The sequence below is a fragment of the Chiloscyllium punctatum genome, chromosome 19, assembly GCF_047496795.1.
Source record: "Chiloscyllium punctatum isolate Juve2018m chromosome 19, sChiPun1.3, whole genome shotgun sequence".
Taxonomy (NCBI): Eukaryota; Metazoa; Chordata; class Chondrichthyes; order Orectolobiformes; family Hemiscylliidae; genus Chiloscyllium; species Chiloscyllium punctatum.
Genome location: NC_092757.1, coordinates 73,791,882 through 73,813,691, shown reverse-complemented (window position 1 = coordinate 73,813,691; position 21,810 = coordinate 73,791,882). Strand labels below are relative to the sequence as shown.

At 41.2% G+C, this 21,810-nt stretch overlaps 1 protein-coding gene across 4 annotated transcripts in view; it reads right to left on the bottom strand.

Moving 5' to 3' along the window:
- The window catches only part of aatf (apoptosis antagonizing transcription factor), a 115,591-nt gene that overhangs the window by 32,643 nt on the left and 61,138 nt on the right, over positions 1–21,810 (bottom strand). For 2 of the 4 annotated variants that reach the window (XM_072589675.1, XM_072589673.1), the window contains exons 7-10: positions 18,881–19,045; positions 17,279–17,362; positions 10,350–10,417; positions 86–166 (exon numbers count right to left, since the gene is read on the bottom strand). In XM_072589675.1, coding sequence (XP_072445776.1) covers positions 86–166; positions 10,350–10,417; positions 17,279–17,362; positions 18,881–19,045 — 398 coding nt within the window. The remainder of the gene's footprint in view (positions 1–85; positions 167–10,349; positions 10,418–17,278; positions 17,363–18,880; positions 19,046–21,810) is intronic. The other 2 variants (XM_072589676.1, XM_072589674.1) reach the window with 1 other exon arrangement.

Genomic DNA, 21,810 nt, shown 5'->3' with positions numbered 1-21,810 from the left:
ATTATTTGACCAGAATATATCTCTGGATATTGGTTTTGGACTTCAGTGTTCACCCCTTGTAGCAAAGTTACCAGAATAGACTCACCTTACTTTTCTGCCTTTGCTCGCTCTGGTATCTACTTTTCTCTTAATCTTACTTCGCAGTTTCTGAATTGCAAGCCATTGTCTATAGGAGTAAATAAAGCATCATTAGAATTGGATTGATTTAAAGAACACCACAAAACCCAGTTGCAAAAGTATTGTGTCAATTAATCTTTATTCTATACACTGCCTACTTTTGCACTGTCAGTAAATGTTGAAGTTGTGCTCCTAGGGCAAATCATCTCTGCATAGACACTGGAATAAAAGTGAACCAAGTATGCTCTAGTCCCACTCCAAGCTATCACCAATCTAAACACCATTTTAGCTTAACTGAGTCCAGTCGATGATCCAGCTATCTATACATGCTAAATCTCCGGGTGTCAGGAGAAATTCAGAAAAGAAACATGCATGCACAGTTCCTTGTCCCTAATAGCAACAGGAGAAATAAGGAGCTGTTTGGAAACAGATCATTTGCAATGAAGTGGAAAGGCTGGATAAGAAACCACAGTTTCTTTTTTAATTACATACCAAGTTTATAAAAAGTAGCTGCCTTCCAGACTTGCCGCCTTTTTTTTTTTTTGAGGACACTGGCTTTTGCTGGGAGAGGTTTCACAGACAGCAGCAATCTAAGTAATTATTTCATCACACCAAACCAAAATATGACAGATGCTGGACATCTGAAATAGGAGCAGAAAATGCTGGAAATTCTCAGCTAGTCAGGCAGCATATGGGGAGTGAAACAGAGGCCTGATTTTTAACTACAATAGATGGACTTTGAATGCTTAGGGAAAGAAAATGGGCCAAGAATAACCTTTCGGGCCGATGACCTTGCAAAAAAAAAATCAAAGAAAGACATTAATTCTGCTTCTCTGTTCACAATTGCTCACTAACATGCTGAGCATTTTCAGCACTTTCTGCAGCTATTCCTTGTGTCTCTACAGTAAATGTCAGCAGCAGATAGATTGGATACAAGAGTACAGCATAATCCTGATGTTAAACAATGCCCACTCTTTCCAAAATGGTGACACAATAATGGTCATAAATAGGTGTTTTGGCTAATTTTCCTTTGCTTAGCCCAGGGCCACTCATGCCAACCGCTGAACAACAACTAAATTTGTCCCCAACTGCGATCAGCCATTCAGTAGAGATGAAGAATCAAATCTGGACTTTGTTATTGTGGTTTTGCACTACACTGTATAGTATTTACTCAACTGGCAAAGCAATTGCCATCTTGAATATCTGGTATGTGTATTTTTACATATGTGAAATACAGAATCAATGACATGCACAGTTATTTCTTTGGAACATTGAAATATTAATAGTAGCGTTCGGTCCTTTCACCGTCATCTGCATATTAGCTTCATTTACCCAATATATGTTTCATATCGCTTGACAACCTAGCACAAATCTCAGTCGCAGGCATGAAGTTTTCGACTGAAGCAACTCGCACAGTGTGGTGTGGGAAATAAGAGTTCCAGGTGTTACTGGGTACGTCTGCATGCAATCTCTGTAAAATTTGACAACCAAGGGAAACAGACTCTTTGTATCTACATTACTGAATCTTATAATGTTAAAAATGTCAGTTAAATCATCCCTCAATTGGCTTTATTCAGAGTAATACAATTTAATTACATAATCAAAGTATTCATGGTTTTAAAGTGTCAGCTTTATCTTCAAATGATTGATACTGTGCAATAATATCTCTGTAGGATCACTTTTTTTTAAACCACTCAATATTAGCACCCTCCATAAATCGGATGTTGAGCTTCTATTTTGGCTGGCATTGGAACGGAGTAAAAGTTATGGGGAATGAGAGTTTGACAGTTATGCTAGTAGACCAGTAATCGAGGGGCTTGGATTAATGCTTATGAGTTTCAATCCTACAAAAACAAGTGGGGAATTTAATTCACTTAATTAATTAAATATGGAACACAGCAGTACTGGCGACCAAGGAACCGCTAGATTGTCATAAAACCAATTCTGGTTTATTACTGCCCTTCAGGGAAGGGAATCTGCTGCCCTATCCAGTCAGGCATACATATGACTCCAAAGCCATACCATGTGGTTGACTCTCAACTGTCGACTGAAGTGACTTAGCAACCCACTTGGTTATACCAAATTATTCAAAAAGGTCTAGTTAACAAGTGCTGGTGGTGTAGCAAACATATTGCAGCAGTTTAAGGCAGGGGCTCTATACCAATAAATATTTATCACAGATGTTAGGGGACTGTCTTATCCGAGGTACAGACACACGTTTCTGTGGCCATCAGCAAAAAATTAGAATGGTGTTTTGCCTCCCTGGTGCCAAGATCAAGGATGTCTCAGAGAAGGTGCAGAACGTTCTCAAAAGAGGAGAGCGACCAGCAGGAGGTCATTATACACATTGGAACAAACAACACAGGAAGGCAAAAGGATGAGATTTTGAAGAGAGAATATAGTCAGGTTAGGCAGGAATCCTCGAGAGTAGTAATATCTGGATGTATCCCAGTGCTACGAGCTAGTGAGGGTAGGAATAAAAGAATAGAGCAGATGAATGCATGGCTGAGGAGCTGGTGTATGGGAGAAGGATTCACATTTTTGGATCTTTGGAATCTCTTCTGGAGTAGAGGTGACCGTACAAGAAGGATGAATTGCACCTGAGTTGGAAGGGGACTAATATGCTGGCAGGGAAATTTGCTAGAGCTGCTCAGGAGGATTTAAAACTAGTAAGTGGCGGTGGGGGTGAGACCCGGGGAGATAGTGGGGCAAGAATTCAATCTAAGACTGGTACAGTTGAGGAAAGAAGCGAGTCAGTCAGGGCAGGCAGGTACAAAACAGAGAACAAACTAGGACTGATCAATTAAACTGCATTTATTTCAATGCAAGAGGCCTAACAGGGAAGGCAGATGAACTCAGGTCATGATTAGGAACATAGGACTGGATATCATAGCAATTACAGAAACATGGCTCAGGGATGGACAGGACTGGTAGCTTAAATGTTCCAGAATACAAATGCTACAGGAAGGACAAAAAGGGAGGCAAGAGAGGAAGGGGAGTGTCATCTTTGATAAGGGATAGTATTACAGCTGTACTGAGTGAGGATATTCCTGGAAATACATCCAGGGAAGTTATTTGGGTAGAACTAAAAAATAAGAAAGGGATGATACCTTATTGGGATTGTATTATAGATTAATAGTCAGTGAGAAATTGAGAAGCAAATTGGAGAGGAGATCTCAGTCATCTGTAAGACTAATAGGGTGATTATGGTAGGGGATTTTAACTTTCCAAACATAGGCTGGGACTGCCATAGTGTTAAGGGTTTAGAAGAGGAGGAATTTGTTAAGCATGTCCAAACAAAAAAACTCCTGATTCAGTCTGTGGATGGACCTACAAGAGAAGGTGCAAAACTTGGCCTACTCTTAGGAAATATGGAAGGGCAGGTGACTGAGGTATCAGTGGGAGAGCACTTTGGGGCCAGCGACCATAATTCTACTGGTTTTAAAATAGTGATGGAAAAGGATAAACCAGATCTAAAAGTTGAAATTCTAAACTGGTGGAAGGCCAATTTTGATGATATTAGGCAAGAACTTTCAAAAGCTGATTGGGGGAAGATGTTCACAGGTAAAGGGACAGCTGCAAAATGGGAAGCCTTCAGAAATGAGATAATGAGAGTACAGAGAAAGATTATTCCTGTTCGGAAATGCTGGTAGGTATAGGAAATGCTGGATGACTAAAGAAGTAGATCGAATGAATCCTTAGGTAAGTATAAAGGACAGTAGGAGTATACGTAAGAGGGAAATTAGCAGGGCAAAAAAGGGACATGGGATAGCTTTGGTAAATAGAGTTAAGGAGAATCCAAATGGTTTTTTACAAGGGACAAAAGGGTAACTAGGGAGAGAATAGCGCCCCTCCAACATCAGCAAGGTAGCTTTTGTGTGGAGCCTCAGGAGATGAGGAAGATACTAAATGAGTATTTTGCATCGGTGTTTACTGTGGAAAAGGACATGGAAGATACAGAATGTAGGGAAATAGATGGTGACATCTTGAAAAATGTCTATATTCTAGAGGAGGAAGTGCTGGATGCCTTGAAATGGATAAATCGCCAGGACCTTATCAGGTGTACCCTAGAACTTTGTGAGCAGCTAGGAGAGAATATTGCTGAGATATTTGTACCATCAATAGTCACAGATGAGGTGCCGGAAGACTGGAGGTTGTCTAACATGGTGCCATTGTTTAAGAAAGGTGCTAAGGATAAGGCAGGGAACAATAGACCAGTGAGCCTGACATCTGTTTGTCTTGTCCTATAATAGTACTGTTGTCCCAGTCGAACTCATGTTGCTTGTCATCAGTGTGTGGCTACTAAGGATAGCTGGTCATGTCGTTTCATGGCGAGTTGGCGTTCATGGATGCGGACCGTTAGCTGTCTTCCTATTTGTCCTATGTAGTGTTTTGTGCAGTCTTTGCATGGGATTTTGTACACTACATTGGTTTTCCTCATGCTGGGTAGCGGATCCTTCATCCTGCTGAGTTGTTGTCCGAGGGTGGCTGTTGGTTTGTGCGCTGTTATGAGTCCTAGTGGTCGCAGTAGTTTGGCTGTCAGTTCAGAAATGTTTTTGATGTATGGTAGTGTGGCTAGTCCTTTTGGTTGTGGCATGTCCTCATTCCATTGTCTTTCCCTTAGGCATCTGTTGATGAAATTGCGGGGGTATCCATTTTTGGTGAACAGAGAACAGCCAGGGAATTCCTAGAGGCAATTCACGGATTCAATCAATAAGCACATTGACCTGGACCCAATATACCGGCCACTGCAGCGGACAGCTGGAACTGACAACAGGAAGCGGCAGGTACAAATCACTATAAATGCCGGAGGAAACATCACAGAAGCACTTCACAGGAGGCTCCCAAGCACTGAGGATGTCACCTAGACAGGGGACGAAACGTCTGCAACACAAATTCCCAGCTCGGCGAACAGAACCACAACACTGGTTAGCAAGGTTAGATCTCATGGAATCTCAGTGGAAAACTAGCCATTTGGATACAGAACTGGCTCAAAGATAGAAGACAGAGAGTGGTGGTGCAGGATTGTTTTTCAGACTGGAGGCCTGTGACCAGTGGAGGCCTGTGCCACAAGGATCAGTGCTGTGTCCTCTACTTTTTGTCAGTTACATAAATGATTGGGTTGCGAGCATAAGAGGTACAGTTAAGAAGTTTGCAGATGACACCAAAATTGGAGGTGTAGTGGACAGCGAAGAAGGTTACCTCAGATTACAACAGGATCTGGACCAGTTGGGCCAATGAGCTGAGAAGTGGCAGATGGAGTTTAATTCAGATAAATGCGAGGTGCTGCATTTTAGGAAAGCAAATCTTAGTAGACCTTATACACTTAATGGTAAGGTCCGAGAGAGTGTTGCTGAACAAAGTAACCTTGGAGTGCAGGTTCATAGCTCCTTGAAAGTGGAGTCGCAGCAAGATAGGATAGTGAAAGCAGTGTTTGGTATGCTTTCTTTTATTGGTTAGAGTATGGAGTACAAGAGTTGGGAGGTCATGTTGCAGCTATACAGGACACTGGTTAGGCCACCGTTGGAATATTGTGTGCAATTCTGGTCTCCTTCCTATCGGAAAGATGTTGTGAAACTTGAAAGGGTTCAGAAAAGATTGACAAGGATTTTGCCAGGGTTGGAGGATTTGAGCTCTAGGGATAGGCTGAACAGGCTGGGGCTGTTTTTCCCTGGAGCATCGGAGACTGAGGGGTGACCTTATAGAGGTTTATAAAATTATGGAGGGGCATGGATAGGACAAATAGACAAAGTCTTTCCCCTGGGGTCGGGGAGTCCAGAACTAGAGGGCATAGGTTTTAGGGTGAGAGGGAAAAGATATAAAAGAGACCTAAGGGCAACCTTTTCAGACAGAGGGTGATACGTGTATGGAATGAGCTGCCAGAGGAAGTGGAGGAGGCTGGTACAATTGCAACATTTAAAAGGCACTTGGATGGGTATATGAATAGGAAGGGTTTGGAGGGATAGGAGTTTGGTGTTGGCAAGTGGGATTAGACTGGGTTAAGATATTTGGTCGGCATGGACAGGTTGGACCGAAGGGTCTGTTTCCATGTTGTACATCTCTATGACTCTGACTCTGAGAGGTTGAATAGGTTAGGGCTGTTTTCCCTAAAGCGTCAGAGGCTGAGGGGTGACCTTATAGAGGTTTATAAAATCATGAGGGGCATGGATAGGGTAAATAGACAAGGTTCTGGATTAGTGGTGCTGGAAGAGCACAGCAGTTCAGGCAGCATCCAACGAGCAGCGAAATCGAAGTTTCGGGCAAAAGCCCTTCATCAGGAATAAAGGCAGTGAGCCTGAAGCGTGGAGAGATAAGCTAGAGGAGGGTGGGGATGGGGAGAAAGTAGCATAGAGTACAATGGGTGAGTGGGGGAGGGGATGAAGGTGATAAGTCAGGGAGGAGAGGGTGGAGTGGATAGGTGGAAAAGGAGATAGGCAGATAGGACAAGTCCGGACAAGTCATGGGGACAGTGCTGAGCTGGAAGTTTAGAACTAGGGTGAGGTGGGGGAAGGGGAAATGAGGAAACTGTTGAAATTCACATTGATGCCCTGGGGTTGAAGTGTTCCGAGGCAGAAGATGAGGCATTCTTCCTCCAGGTGTCTGGTGGTGAGGGAGCGGCGGTGAAGGAGGCCCAGGACCTCCATGTCCTCGGCAGAGTGGGAGGGGGGAGTTGAAACGTTGGGCCACGGGGCAGTGTGGTTGATTGGTGCGGGTGTCCCGGAGATGTTCCCTAAAGGGCTCTGCTCGGAGGCGCCCAGTCTCCCCAATGTAGAGGAGACCACATCGGGAGCAACGGATACAATAAGTGATATTAGTGGATGTGCAAGTAAAACTTTGATGGATGTGGAAGGCTCCTTTAGGGCCTTGGATAGAGGTGAGGGAGGAGGTGTGGGCGCAAGTTTTACATTTCCTGCAGTGGCAGGAGAAGGTGCCAGGATGACAGGGTGGGTTGTAGGGGGGCGTGGACCTAACCAGGTAGTCACGGAGGGAACGGTCTTTGCGGAAGGCGGAAAGGGGTGGGGAGGGAAATATATCCCTGGTGGTGGGGTCTGTTTGGAGGTGGCGGAAATGTCGGCAGATGATTTGGTTTATGCGAAGGTTTGTAGGGTGGAAGGTGAGCACCAGGGGCGTTCTATCCTTGTTACGGTTGAAGGGGTGGGGTCTGAGGGCGGAGCGGCGGGATGTAGACGAGATGCGTTGGAGGGCGTCTTTAACCACGTGGGAAGGGAAATTGCGGTCTCTAAAGAAGGAGGCCATCTGGTGTGTTCTGTGGTGGAACTGGTTCTCCTGGGAGCAGATCCGGCAAAGGCGGAGGAATTGGGAATATGGGATGGCATTTTTGCAAGAGATAGCGTGGGAAGAGGTGTAATCCAGGTAGCTGTGGGAGTCGGTGGGTTTGTAAAAAAATGTCAGTGTCAAGTCAGTCGTCATTAATGGAGATGGAGAGGTCCAGGAAGGGGAGGGAGGTGTCAGAGATGGTCCAGGTAAATTTAAGGTCAGGGTGGAATGTGTTGGTGAAGCTGATGAATTGCTCAACCTCCTCGCGGGAGCACAATACAGTCATCAATGTAACGGAGGAAGAGGTGGGGAGTGGTGCTGGTGTAATTACGGAAGATCAACTGCTCTACGTAGCCAAACAGACAGGCATAACTGGGGCCCATACGTGTGCCCATGGCTACCCCTTTGGTCTGGAGGAAGTGGGAGGATTCAAAGGAGAAATTGTTAAGGCTGAGGACCAGTTCGGCCAAACGAATGAGTGTATCGGTGGAAGGGTACTGTTGGGGATGTCTGGAGAGGAAAAAACGGAGGGCTTGGAGGCCCTGGTCATGGCGGATGGAGGTGTAGAGGGATTGGATATCCATGGTGAAGATGAGGCATTGGGGGCCGGGGAAACGGAAGTCTTGGAGGAGGTGGAGGGCGTGGGTGGTGTCTCGAACGTATGTGGGGAGCTCCTGGACTAGGGGGATAGGACAGTGTCGCGGTAGGTAGAGATGAGTTCAGTGGGGCAGGAGCATGCTGAGACAATGGGTCGGCCAGGGTGGTCAGGCTTGTGGATCTTGGGAAGGAGGTAGAACCGGGCAGTGCGGGGTTCCCGGACGATGAGGTTGGAAGCTGTGGGTGGGAGATCTCCTGAGGTGATGAGGTTCTGTATGGTCTGGGAGATGATGGTTTGATGATGGGGGGTGGGGTCATGGTCAAGGGGGCAGTAGGAAGAGGTGTCCTCGAGTTGACGTTTGACTTCAGCGGTGTAGAGGTCAGTGCGCCAGACTACCACTATGCCCCCCTTATCCGCTGGCTTGATGGTGAGGTTGGGATTGGAGCAGAGGGATTGGAGGGCTGCGTGTTGTGAGGGTGAGAGATTGGAGTGGGGGAGGGAGGTAGACAGGTTGAGGTGGTTAATGTCCCGGTGGCAGTTGGAAATGAAGAGGTCAAAGGCAGGTAATAGGCCAGTGCAGGGTGTCCAGGTGGATGCAGTGTGTTGGAGGTGGGCGAAGGGGTCCTCGGAAGGTGGGCGTGAGTCCTGATTGTGAAAGTAAGCTCGGAGGCGGAGGCGACGGAAGAATTGTTTGACGTCACGGCGTGTATTAAATTCATTGATGCATGGACGGAGGGGAATGAAGGTGAGTCCTTTGCTGAGGACTGATCGTTCGTCCTCAGTGAGGGGGAGGTCTGGGGGGATGGTGAAAACTCGGCAAGGCTGGGAGCTGGGATCTGGTGTGGGTGTAGAGCCGGGAGTGGTGGCGGAACCTTTAACTGGAGTGGGTGTGATGGTGGGGGGAATGGGGGTGGAGTCATGAGCAGGGGTAGTGTTCCCCTCGGGGTTCTGGGGGGTGGGGATAGTGACAGTGGGGTCTGTGGGGGGCATGTCAGCAGAAGGCAGGTGAGTGGCACTGGTGGGGGTGGAAGTGGTGGTGACCACGGCTGTAGGGGTGGCGGCTTTTGCCCGAAACGTCGATTTCGCTGCTCCTTGGATGCTGCCTGAACTGCTGTGCTCTTCCAGCACCACTAATCCAGAATCTGGTTTCCAGCATCTGCAGTCATTGTTTTTACCTCCTACATAGACAAGGTTTTTTTTCCCTGGGGTGGGGGAGTCCAGAACTAGAGGGCATAGGTTTAGGGTGAGAGGGGAAAGATATGAAAGAGACTGAAGGGACAACATTTTCACGGAGAGGGTGGTATGTGTATGGAATGAGCTGCCAGAGGAAGTGGTGGAGTGGAGTACAATTGCAACATTTGGAAGGTATATGGATGGGTATATGAACAGGAAGGGTTTAGAGGGACATGGGCCAGGTGCAGGCAGGTGGGACTAGATTGGGTTGGGACATCTGGTTGGCATGGACAAATTGGGCCAAAAGATCTGTTTCCATGCTGTACATCTCTATGACTCTATGTCAGTATCTCAAATTGTTGACAAAAAAAACTTCTGAATGTATTTGCTTCCCACTGTAAATTTTACTCTGTTGATATTGTCAAGATTGGAGAGGTGGAAACAGAAAAAGTCCTGCTACAGCATTGATTAGTGTTAGGTTTCTAATTGGTAAATTGTGTGTTGGAATTCTAAGACTGATGCCCTTCCACCTACCCCCACCACAAATTGAGGAATACAGGTGCTTTAGAAGTGGAATGTCAGGTTTTGTAAATGCTTTGTCAGCTTCAGGAAAATTTACTACAAATTACATTGACAATAAGAATAAAGAGATCTGATCACATAACTGTAATTGAATCCATTTTGATCATATCAAATGTTGCAAAACCAAATAGATGGTTACATCTATGATCTATCCACATGCATGGGTGGAAGAACAGATTTTATCTGATTGAAATTTCACAAAAACAAATCAGCATTATGTTAATCATAGAACAAAGCCTTTGGTGTCTTGTGTTTGCAATAGTATTGATGTTGATGCTGAAATCTTTGCTGAATTTGAAGAATCTATTTATGCTCCAATTATCAAACAATCAATTTAGCAGAAACGCCATTTTATGGTGCCATTCATTTCAGATGAACAAACAGAATTTTAAGCAAGCAATTAATTTTGAACCAAAAAAGTTGCATAGGAGTAGACCAAATCTAATTAATGGGGAGTTTTGTAGATACTTTGCAGAAAATGTAAAATTTCGAATGTTCACACTTACCTTGATAATTAATTACAAAATGAGGTTGAAGTATTATTTTTTTCCTCAATCAACATAACCCAATTTATTAATTAGTGTTGTCTTTCAACACTTACCGGCCCATAGCAATCTGATCATTTGGATCTATAGCAGTCGTCTTCCGCTCAATTAGTTCTCGGAGGAGCTGCAAAAAAAAATTATAAATTAAAATAAATTAAGCAATTAGATTTTAGATTTTAAAATTTTAAATCAAATAAATTTTCTCTTTACCAGTCCCATTTAGTTTTCTTAATGGTTGTCATAAGTTAGTGTGAGGCAAAGAAAATGGAACACTGGTAAGCAAACTTAGCACAATTCTTTTATTCATAGCAAACACCCAAGATGGAAGCTAAAGCAGACTAACAACACAATTACAGCGGCAAGCCAGAGTTCAACCATACCCTAACACAAAACCTTTATTCCCATAAAAGGCTAGCTGCATCACAATGTGCACTGGACAATTTAAGTAGATATTAAAAACTGCATTGTTATCTTTTAATGTGATGGAAGGTGGGAAGGAATGTGGAGGAAATATGGATAAAACACAAATATAATTTTCCAATTGTTTCCTGGCAGTTTTGTAACTTACTACCAACTGTATATCTTGCATACCTTCAAAGTATTTTTAATTCTTTGTGTTCTTCCTAAATCAAGACTAAAACAAAATAAATAATTGCTGGACATATCTTTACCTGATACTGTAATACTGTCCATGATGTATTTCTAGTCTGATCAATGCAAAATGTTCAGTGAAGACTGAACCAGAAAAACAAAGATCACGATCACTCACTAGCTGGAGTTCAGCACAGGTACTGAGCAGATTTCACTTTGAATGATAGGTAAGTGCAAAGTTCCATAAGTTTCAGATCAAGCACTCTCAATTCTGGTTTTAAACACAAAAAAGCTGCTAACTTAGCTATCCCATGCAAATGGAATATTTAATCAACTGCAGCTAAACATGTACAATATCAGGGAGGAGTTTACACTTCCATGAAAATTGTTAAGTCTGCATGATACCACTCCTATAGCACAGAAAAATTAAATCCATGGTATACCTCAACAGGGCTTTTTTTAAACCAATGAACTACAATCAAATACAACAACTCACAGGAAGATCCCAAAAATATTTGGGAATGAGTTTCTTAATTCATTTTGGTGATTTAGGTTGAGAGAAGAATGTTAACTACTGCATATCACCAATAGAACTCACGGTTTTTCTTTGTAAATAACTTGGGATCCTTTATGTCCACCTGGGCAGACAGACAAAAATTTGGATCTACTTGAATCTATCAAAGACTTATTCTCACAAAGATCTGTAGAAACTCAATTTTACTCAAGATACATCAACTTAAACTCAGAAGTTATATTGATGATTATTACATTACAGCTATTAATGCACAAATCATAACTTTGAGAATATTGGTATTAATTAAAACACTGCACATTTGGTAACAAAGCACTACAGTGAAGCGTCAGCTTGAAATTATGCCATAATCTTAGTGCAAGACTGAAACAATAAACCTTTGGTGCACGGTAAGTTACCGCGCATCAGAACTACTAGTAGTACCATCCATTGCAACTTATTTCAACTCTACAAACAAATTCAAATGCAAAAGTCACATTATTTAACAAACATTACACAATAGAAATGATTACATAATTATAAACTTGAGGAAAATAATTAGAAAACAAATTTTCCCTTTCTCTTTCATAGCATTCGCATTTTGTTGGTTTCTGCAGGTCAACAAACATCAGTTCTCAGTAATTCAAACAGCACTGCTCAGATCAGGTTCAAGGAGAAGCTTCCATGGATGAAGACAGATTCAACTTTTCCAGTGCTACTAGAAAACAAGGTTGTGTTTGATAATTGAATTGAGGAGCATGGTGGGTTACTACAACATCCTGTCACTCGTTCTGGGTTTGAATAAGACTCAATGACAGGATAAATGTCTCCTGCTCTCTCTTTTCTATTTGTGGGATGGATTTGGGCAGGCTCAATTCACATTAAGGTCACATCACAGAAGGCTCATAATTCAGCACCAACCAGACAGGCTCAATCACTGGAACAAATGGGTATGTGGTAGAGAAGTAGAAAATATAAAACTGTATAAAATCCTCAGCTAAACGTGTAGTTAAAGTTTGTTGAGACAGAGATTTAGAAATTTACTCTGAATCTACTTGTGATATAGCTAATCCAGAAGTGTTCAATGCTGAATTATAATGACAAAGTTCAGTGTTCAGTTTCGCATAAACAGCATTCATCTTTACGATGAAAATGTTTACTGAATATTTTGTTTAGTAACAACTAATTTTTGGAGCATAACTAATCAAAATGCATTACATTACTACAGTTTTCCAGAAACTAATATATGTCAGTTAATATTAATTAACTATGACTATAACAATAGATATACACTCATTACCATTATCAGCAGGAACTTTCAGGATACCAGAAATTGGAGGTAAATTCTGAAAGTACAATCTTATTGATAAGTCACTTCACTCACGATATTACCAGAAGCACCCCTCCCATCTAAGTCTTTTTATCTGACCTACTTCCACCATCTCTCTGGCAAACAAACAATCCGTCAGTTTCTCTACTGTTGTTCCTCATAGTCACTTCTGGCAGCTAAATAAAAGATACAAATCCACCAATGCTCAGGCTTATGACACTGTAAACCCACATAGCACTGTGCTCAGTAAACGTGTGCCCTTAATCACTGCAGCAACTTCAGTGACTATCTCTGCCAAATCCCACTCAACAGAAGAAATTAACCAGGTCAGTGAAACAGGTGCAACAGTATGTCTGTCAACCACTCTCTTCCCACAATTACTTGTACACAATGAAGCAGTAATCTTTACAGATCATCTCTCTGAAGAAATGTATTGAAAACTGTAAAAGGAAAATGAATGTGCTACTGCCTGGCGGCTCAGCAGATGTCTGTGGGTGATGTACAAGGCAGGGATGAGCTGTCGTAGAAATCTGTCAAGGTTTGGCTAAGTGATTAAAGCCTCTACAGTCTAAGCACCATATTTAGAGTCTACAGGAGTCAAGACTTGCACCCATTCCTTGCTGCGATGCCAGATGTTGGCTAACGTTTTCATTTCTATTTATTTCACTTGGACAGAATGATTTGGCACAGCAGCCACACAATCTGGAACATTCTACAGTTGCTGTGTTAACAAGTGTCAACTATCATTCAACCAAAAGAATGTCAGAATGTCTCTTACTTATTGTTTCAGATGTGTCAGATTCTTAAGGAGCTGAAGTTTTTGCATCAGGGAGACATCTGGCTTACTCAGCAATTATCTAGTTATGTAAGTTAACCCTTCCACATTTACTAACCCTTTTAACGCAGGCTATTTTTTAATGGAGAACTTATAAAGAAAGAATGCCTAAATTATTAGTCCCAATTACTAATTGGAGTTAAGCTAACAGAAGTTTCATTAAATTAATCTTAACTTGCCCAAATTTTCAAGGCTGTTTTCACTTTTCTGTAGAAACACATATACATTATAGACCTCCAGTCAGGAAAGAACCATCAAATACTAAAATCTGGTACAAGTCTGGAGCAACATATTTAGAATAGCTTCTAATTATAATGCTGATTTGAACCCACTGATGGTTCAAATCAGTGAAGGCATCAAGTCACTGTGCTATACTGATCAGAGAAGTCTGTGCTTTTCAGTGCATAAGTATACAACTGCCCTTAACATTGTTCTGTTGAGGTACAGTTGAAATAATTCAAAATAATTGCTTGCATGAATCAGATTTTGCACAAGGACCCAGAGTTGGAAAGGACTGGGCTCAGCTGCAATAAACTGCTCATTCTCAGTGTCTGCCGATGCAAGTGAAAAGTGGTCAGCTGGATGGGATATCAGAAGAGCTGTCTGGGTAACAGTATCTCAGATGGGGGTAAATGCCTTTAGCATAGAAGTGATGTGGAAAATGGAGGAACAAAAAGGCATTCATAAAAAATTGCACTCCAGCATTAGTGTTAACCAGCCAATGGGTCTTAGTGCCAAAGAGCATTTATCATCAAAACAGAATAGAAAATAGCAGGATACATTTCATTTTCCATCTCGAAACGTGGAGAAATAAAACTGCATTGATATTTGTGAATCGCGTTCAAGAACTATAAAAGCTAAATTCGGACAATGTAAAAAAATAAATTTTCCAAGCACGTATGTCAATACGACTTGCAGCTAACAACACTGCCTCAACTACCTCAAGTTTTGTTTTATTGACTGAAGCATGTTACCTGCCATTACAAACACCCATCTTTCATCCCTCTAATATTTCTTCAATAAGTCGGTCGCTATTTCAAAAGTCTTTGCAAAATATTATAGGGTAATACAAATGGCTCTATTAAATGAAGCCTTTGTCAAGTGAAGAAATATTTTTAAACTCAAAAATATGCTGCATGTGTTATTTCAATGTATACTAAAAAAAAAGCTAAGAGCATGAATCTTTTCAAAGACGGGTGATAAAGAACATAGTTTGGTTCACATGATGTGAACTTGTTCCTTGCTTCCTCTCCATGAACAATATCTCATATTTATTAGTTAACATTTTTGGCTGACAAGTTTTTCTTACATGGAGTTTTAGTAATCACTAAATTGTGTCCTTTCCTGAAACAACCTCTATATTTTAAAAAAAAGGGAGACTAGTAAATATTCCAATACTATACCAGCTCCAGAAAGCAGGCACTAGCAATGGCCTGAGATTGAATCATTACCTTCTGAAACTCAGCAAGCAAAAGTGCTAAGAAAACGTGGGCAGTATCTCTACATATTAAGACACATAATGGAATAATGCAGCATTGCTGCCTAACCTTTGCAATTCCGATGTTTTTTTTTAAACCACTAAAGAATGTCACTTCCACAATTTGAAATGTACACTTATTTTCTCAAATTAAAGTAATCAAGCTCCATCACTCTCTTTTGCTACTATCCATGTAAAATAGGGTTATCCTCTAATTAGTCATGACAGAAGAACACAGTACTGGGACATTTATTTCTCTAAAATGTTAGAGCAAAGAAAATCCAATTTGGATGGAAAGATGGGTGAAGAATTTTGAAGATTTTTTAATTATATTGGGCCAGATTGTGCCAAGGCAGGAGGATGGTCAGGGCACGACTACCCCTCAGAAATAGTCTACAACTTCAGAATGTTAAGACTACGGCAACGGATGAATGGGTACCACACAACAATCAACAGACAGGAGTGTTCCCTCCCAGTTGGGGAACACTTGAGCAGTCCAGGACATTTGACCTCGGACCTTCGGGTGACCATCCTCCAAGGTGGACTTTGGGACAAGCAGCAGCGAAACGTGGCCGAGCAGAGGCTGATAGCTAAGTTCCATACCCATAGGGAAGGCCTCAACCGAGACTTTGGGTTCATCTCACACTACAGGTGACCACCATTGCACTACACACACTCCTATTCGCGCACACACACACAGACATGCACACACATTCCCACACTCTCACATGCGTCCTCTCTCAGAAAGTTAGACCGCTCTACACTCACATGCACACATATAGACTCTCTCAGAGACACTCACAACCCCCCACCCCAGACACCCACACTCACACATGCAACCCCCTCACAGACTTAGGACACTCTACACTCACATACACACACATATATACACTCTCTCTTACACATTCACAACCCCCCAACCCAGACAGACAGACACACACAAAGACCCACATGCACACATATACATATATTTTGTGGGGTGAATTTGTACTTGTAGAGTTACATTGTACTTTGCTCAAAAACTGCATGAATTCATGTAAAACTCTGTTATCTCACGTTTTAGATTAGAATCAATCTAAACATCATGGCATAGACAGAGAACACAGGGGGCTAAACACCTTCAACATATTGTCTAGCTAACATCAATTGTTACAGTTAACCTGAGAGAATGCAACTTTTAAAAAAATTTGTGTGATTTACACATGAAAGAAATGAAACTATCATGGTATTCGAACCATGAAAGAGTCAACAATCAAGATATTTTTCAATGTATGATTTCAGTTACATCACACTGTAAATTTCTGCTATAAATTCTGTGCCTTACAATGTGTTCTCCACAACCACCTGATGAAGGAGCGTCTCTCCGAAAGCTAGTGTGCTTCGAATTAAACCTGTTGGACTATAACCTGTGTTGTGTGATTTTTAACTCAATGTTATGCATGTGCAGACTGAATCAGATATCTTGAAGTTGGGGGTGGGATTCCAAAACAGGCCTACAAAGAACTGAAATCAGCAAGAATTTCACCTTCCTTACTTCCATTCTGCTATTTGAAATATCTAAAATCTGAAGCAATCAGACTTGTTAATCAGACTTGTTAATCAAAGCAGCATGCAATAATTAAGTTTATAATAAAATTGTGACTCTTATGCACTCCTCCCCAGAGTATTATAAAAGCAATGTGCTTGGATTGTTGACAGCATGAGAATTGGGTCAAGGTATACTGTAGCCTCCCATATAAGTGTTGGTATAAATCACATTCATAGTGAACACTAAGTACTTTTCTACGATGCTGCACTATCTCCTCAGCTGAACTATTCACACAACATCACTTAGTGTCACTTCACGTGACTTGGGAAGACCACATCCCCTGCATCCCCCAGAATAAAAAGTGCTTAGCCATGTGACATTACTTGAACTTGATCACAGTTACTCATTGCATTTGGCATTTTAATCCAGCTTTGAAAAAAAATAGGAGTTGATAACAATGCCTATTATCCAGGTCACTACACTATTCATCCAGAACAAGTGCCAGCTCCGTATCTTTTCTGAGATGATTTATTGCAAAATGTCTCTTAATACAAGACTTGCTGACTGAAATATTTCTCTGATTTGGAACAACCTGAACTGCAATAACCCTTGTCTTCTCTATTGTTAGGTTACTCACGTCAATTTAGATGCTTTATTGATAGTTAAACAGTAGCTGGGGAGGTGAGCTTCTCGTTCTATTAACAAACACTCACCTGATGGTAAAAATCGTCGTCATTAAAAATCTCTTCATCTATGTCTTTCAGATGTGCATTTGACTTTCCTTGTGGCACAACCTCCTGTGGAGGAAAATAATCGGTCTGTCCATTACAAAGATCGGGAAAAAAATGCCAAGTTCACTGAAAGCCTTGTCACATATTGCTTATTGACTAGATACAGAAAAAGATATCTTAGTATATATTAACAAATCCAAGGTGTTTTGTACCTTCCCTTCTTGATGTTTTGATCTCTACTGAAAACTGGGACACATTCTCGAGTACATTCACTACCACAAGGATCTTGCCTACGAAATCCTCCTTTCATGTTTTTCCACAGTTTTGGTAGGCTATTTATCCATAGGAGGCACAATACAAATCTACTGTTCACACGTACTCATCACAGGAGTAACAGGTGTCTAAATGAGGCAAATTATAGCAATGGACCCAAATTCAGCAACATGACACAGACCATTGATCTAGCTCACATATACTGATCTGACAGCTCACTGTTTTATCATACAAAGCATTAGCCCACTGAGTTCCAAGGTTACCGCCTTATTTTTTTAAATTAAACTTTGAGATCTCTCTGAACTTCTAGGACTTGTTTGCTTAAGAACATTCAAGGGTATATTAACAACAGTTGTTAAAATGTTTGATTCCATTATTTAAAATAATATGCCAAACTAAAAGTACAATGTTTTAGTTTATAAAGCAAACATGTCTGCTGAAAGCCAATACGTTCAATGATCAAAACAAAGAAATGTTATACCAGAGCAACACACAAGATCCAAATATTTTAAGCAAAATCTTTTGTGACATTTTCAATTTGTATCATCTCAAAGTCACAAATGCCACTGGATTCAGTTTTATCATTCAAAAGACTGAGGATATTTTTACCCTCTGAAGGTGTAAATGCCTCCTGGATTGGAGTTCTAGGGGCTCCCCTCTGACACTTTACCGAAATGGTCTTTCTTCATATGGTAACTAAACAGTTAGTGCTGGCAGGCTTTCTGACTGTGGGGGGTGGCAGGCATTACAGTCAAGTCCAAACCTGCTCACACCACAACATACACTTTCCAGCAGGTGTCACTGGATAATGATCAGTACGATGAATTCTGACTGGTTTTCTCTCCACCAACTGGGGCAGTGAGCCAAACCACAGTGCTCCTTCCATCACCCCAGCTGAGAACAGTAAACGTAAGGACAGGGTTGGACTGAACCTGGGATGTTCTCATATGAAAAACAAAACACAGCAAATCATAAATAGAAATGGCTGGAAACACAGAGGAAATCAATCTTCAGCAGAGTGAATAAGCAGTGGGTGCTTTGGGTTTGTAATCTTCTTCAAACCCAGCAGTTCATTCCTTCAGCTTAAATCTATGAATCTGAAGCATCAGCTGTCAGTTTCTCCACTAATGTTAGTAGACCTAGCCTGTTTTCAGCATTCACTGTTTTAGTTTCTCAGATCTTCTATTCAATGAAACACCATTACACTTTGCCTTTATCCAACCAGAGAAACTATCCTTTTAATGTTTACATATGAAAGACAAAATAATCTTCAGACTATAAATTTGGAGTTCTAATTCGTTAATGGCATACCACCTCCCCATGTACAGTCTCTGGAATCTGCTGAGAATCTTCTTCCACTTTTCCAAGAATTTTATACACGGATCGTTTGGTCTGAGTCCGTCTTATCAATCTTTCTTTATCCATCATAATCTGCTCAATCTGTGTCAAGATGGAACGCTCAAAAGCGCTGAACCCCTGGAATAAAATATTAGGACAGCAAGAATTCAGTTAACGTTCCATTTAACCAACATACTTCTTTTCAAAAAAAACTTAGAATGTCCCTGCATTAAAGGTAAATTTAATCTTAGTTTTAAATAATGAGATTTACACAAAGGCAATATTCTTTAAAAAAATAGAATCTATGAAACATCAAAACAAAACTGTTCCAATACAAGTGTTGCACATGACTTACTAGTCCAACCAAGTAAATATATAAACCAATACAGTGAAGCTTATTATCATGCTACTATCAGCTGTCAAAACTCTCAGAGTCAGGGATTAACTTTGCATGAAACAGATAAAATACGATTGTACATTTCCAGGTTTGTTTTTTTAAAAGAGAAACCAGGTTCTTGACCCAACAAAGTAAGTAGTTATCAATTTATCCATGTCCGGTAGAAAGAAACCAGTTCTGGTGTTTAGTTTCAGGACTGGAGACAAGGAGTTAGCTTGTCAAGAGTTGTCAGAAAGTTAAAAAAAAAGAGAAGCAAAATAGGTTGGTGTTTACAGTAAACAATCATAATAGACCAATCAAAGCTTAAACTGTATGTGATTAAATACCATAGATGCTGGTGTAAAATCAGTTTTCTGAAAGTTCGAAGTCAACTTTTACATGAGTAATATTTGAGGGGTGAAATCCACTGTCAAAGAGCAACTAGTTTGGAGACTATTCTTGCCAATTCTACCATAATAGTAGAATAAAAAGAGCTAAAGAGCATTTTCATAATGAATCTTCATAAACATCCAAAGAATGCAACATTAAATTTTCAACAACTATGTTGATTAAAGACAAAATCAAATACACAAATTTATACAAGTTTAAAAAAGTGAAAGCTTCAGAAAGTTGTTGTTTCAGGTCTGCAGTGTATTGCTTTTATGCATACAGTTTGAATATTTCCTCAGTGAAGAGGAGAATACTCAGCAAAGCATGCATACAATGTGCATTACATTTCCTTGTGTTCAGAACCAAATAACAAACCCCAATTTGTTATTTTAATTGCATCATCATATGGACAAACAGCCTCCCAGCCTGCCTCAATCCCCTTCAGTTTGTCTAACAATGCAAAAGGTCCACAGCAGACACCATTTCCCTCGCCCTGCACTCATCGCTGGAACATTTGGACAAGAAGGATACCTACATCAGAGTACTGCTCATAGAGTACAGCTCTGCCTTCAACACCTTTATCTCCAAACTGATCTCAAAACTGCAAGACTAGGTCTTGGCTCTGCCCTCTGCAACTGGCTCCTCAGCTTCGTGACCCATAGACTGCAATCAGTGAAGACAGACAACTGCATCTCCTCCACAATAACACTCAAGCACCCAAAGGATGCATACTCAGCCCTCTACTGTACTGCCTGTACACCCATGACTGGTAGCCAAATTCCAAATAACACCATCTACAAGTTTGCTGATAACACCACTGTGGTAGGATGAATATCAAACAATGGCGAGTCAGAACACAGAAAGGAGATAGAGGGCTTGGTGACAGGGTGCAATGATAACAACCTGCATCAGCAAAACAAAAGAACTGATCTCTAACTTCAGAAGAAAGAAGAACACACCGTCATTGACCTCAACGGAACGGAAGTTGAGAGGATTGACAGGGTCAAGTTCCTCAGTGACGATAACTGACAATCTGTGCTGGACTTCCCACATGGAAACAACGGTTACAAAGGCATAATGACACCTCTTCTTCCTCAGCTAATTTAGGAAATTCAGCATGTCCATAACAACCCTCACCAGCTTTTACAGGTGAGAATATTGTGCAGGTGCATAACGGATATGACAACTGCTCTGTTCAGGACCGTAAGAAATTATAGAAAGTTATGTGCACAGTCCATACCATCGTGGAGGCTAACCTTCATTCATGGACTCCATTTACACTTCTCGCTGTTGTAGAAAGGCTGCCAACATCATCAAAGACCCATCCCACCCTGGTAATGCTCTCCTACAATCTCTTGTCAGGCAGAAGACACAGAAGTTTGAACACATGCACCAACAAGTTCAGGAACAACTTCTTCCCTGCCGTTATAGACTGGTGAATGAACTCTCTAACTTTAAATAATGTTGATCTTGTTAATGTTGATCTTGCTTCATGCAAGTCCTGTGCAGTATAACCTGTAAGCCTCTGTCCAAAGTTTTTTTTCACCCTACGATCTGTATGGCTTTGATCACTACGATCTGCCTGTACTGCTCACAAACAGCTTTTCACTGTGACAATAAATCAAAATCAATCAATCATTTGTCTGCCTTATCAATCCACAAATAATCATCTATGCCAATTGCATTGGATACCCTTCACTTCTTGAATGATTTGATGACAATGTCTGTTCTGATTTTATCCAAGGTGTCTATAACTCATTCAGATAGGGTTGCTAATGTAAGAGTCTGTGTGCAGACTCTTTTGGGTAATTCCTCTGATCGCCCAGTTATTTCACTTTTTTCTGATGCTTTACTTGAACGGTTTGTTTAAATGAACAAGTTGAACAAGGTTCATTAGACCTCCAGAAACAGTGCAATATCAGTGTTTTATGATCCAATATCAGCAATGAATCCTTGACATGGTGCGTGTTTTTGTTTGTACTCATACTAGTTAGAATCACAAAACGTCCCTCAGCCAAATCTTCAAACCACCTTCATTCATCTATCCTTTCTTGTGAATGTGGATGAATTCTCTTTTTGAGAATTGCTGTCTTGGGAGGATTTTTTCTATTGAATATCATAATTGGCTTAGGTTTTG